The 1,746-nt window shown below is 23.9% G+C and overlaps 1 protein-coding gene across 2 annotated transcripts in view; it reads left to right on the forward strand.

The window, feature by feature from the left end:
* Positions 1-1,746, forward strand: part of LOC108752141 (histidine decarboxylase) — a 17,458-nt gene that overhangs the window by 12,057 nt on the left and 3,655 nt on the right. For both annotated transcript variants that reach the window (XM_018492783.1, XM_018492784.1), the window contains exons 6-8: positions 107-173; positions 304-466; positions 1,509-1,579. In XM_018492783.1, the coding sequence (XP_018348285.1) occupies positions 107-173; positions 304-466; positions 1,509-1,579 (301 nt within the window). The remainder of the gene's footprint in view (positions 1-106; positions 174-303; positions 467-1,508; positions 1,580-1,746) is intronic.

Below are 1,746 nucleotides of genomic sequence, written 5' to 3' on the forward strand. Positions count from 1 at the left end.
AAACAAAGAACTTTTTTTTATAAACTCAGTATAATTAAAAAATTAATTATTTAAAAAATGTTCTTTTCTACACAATATACAGAAGACTACTCTGTTATTTGTATAGGTATGCGCAACCTTAGGCACAACTGGTGCATGTTCCTTTGATAATCTGAAAGAAATTGGACCGATATGTGAGTACAAAAATTTGAAATTATTATTTGAATACACTTTTGAATGTCAATTTTAACATTATTGCTAATTCTTTTGGAGTATGTCATAAAATATTATAATGGTTTGCAAATTTGTATGCAATTATTACAGGTCAACAAAATGGTTTATGGTTGCACGTTGATGCAGCCTACGCTGGTAGCGCTTTCATATGTCCGGAATTTCGAGGTTGGCTTCAGGGAGTAGAGTTCACTGATTCTATTGCCTTTAATCCTAGCAAATGGCTCATGGTCCATTTCGATTGTACAGCTATGTGGTATATATATATGTATATATATATATATATGATATTATGATTAATCAATATTATTATTAAACCTGTTTTTATGGATTAAAAATTAATAGTTTTAAAAAGTTAATAAATTTTTTTAATTCACAAGCATAAAAGATGTTTACATAATAAATATAAATTTGACTGGAATAATTAAACTTATGTTTAATTGTAATTCGTAAGGTAAATCGAATTACAATTCTTATAAATTACAATTCTTATAAATTACATTTTATAATTATATTTGTAAGAAAAATTGACCATAGAAGCAATTTTTATTAATTATATTAATAATTGATTGTGCGTGATCGTAATGTTGGGAAAGTAAGCCACGTGCCTTTCAAGATTATCTGTCGTTCAATTTTCGTTTTATTGCAGTTGGATTGTAGAGGTAGAGTCATCTTTTTTTGTTCCTTCCGCAATTTCCTTTCGAGGCCGTTCAACAATCGAACAGTTCATAATCTTTCAGATTCAGAATGTTATTTCAATTTCGTTTAAAGTCGATAGTGCTAAGTAACGTAATTTATGACATTTTATGTTTGTATTTATTAATGTATATTATCTTTTATTTACATACATATTTAATAAATTTTCGCACATATTTAATTAATTACTAATTATCTAAAAATAAAAATTAAAAAGCATAAATTTTGTAAATAAAAAATTACGATAATTATAAAAACAAAATAAAATTGAAAAATAATGATCATGATTTTTGATAAATGTATTAAAAAATCTGCAATAAAGAATATATATTATTATTGTTATTAAAATTATTAGGAATAACTAATTAGTAAACTTTTTACAAAAGATTAGTCATTTTTCATAATAACGCACACTTACATTTCTCTAATAATTGTGATAAATAGACTGTGCCAGAAAATGTAAGCAAGCTAAAAGAAATACTAAATATTCCATGTTTATCAAACAATAGTAAATACATATAAATGACAAGATTAACAATTAAAGACAAGATTAGATTAAATAGAAATTAAATAAATTCTTTCTTTTTATTTATTTGTTTCAGGGTAAAGAATAGTCAAGCGCTACACAGAACTTTTAATGTCGATCCATTATACTTAAAGCATGAAAATTCAGGTAATTTAAAAATTTAAAAGGTTGGTAATAAATCATTAAAGGAGTTTGTATTTGTCATGTAAAATTCAGTTATTAGAGAAAGTCAATTAATTGTTGTTAGATTTCTATGTTAGATCTTTCAATTTGTTTTTTATTAATTAAAATTTATCTATATATAAAAATTATAT

Source organism: Trachymyrmex septentrionalis, unplaced genomic scaffold, assembly GCF_001594115.1.
Source record: "Trachymyrmex septentrionalis isolate Tsep2-gDNA-1 unplaced genomic scaffold, Tsep1.0 scaffold56, whole genome shotgun sequence".
Taxonomy (NCBI): Eukaryota; Metazoa; Arthropoda; class Insecta; order Hymenoptera; family Formicidae; genus Trachymyrmex; species Trachymyrmex septentrionalis.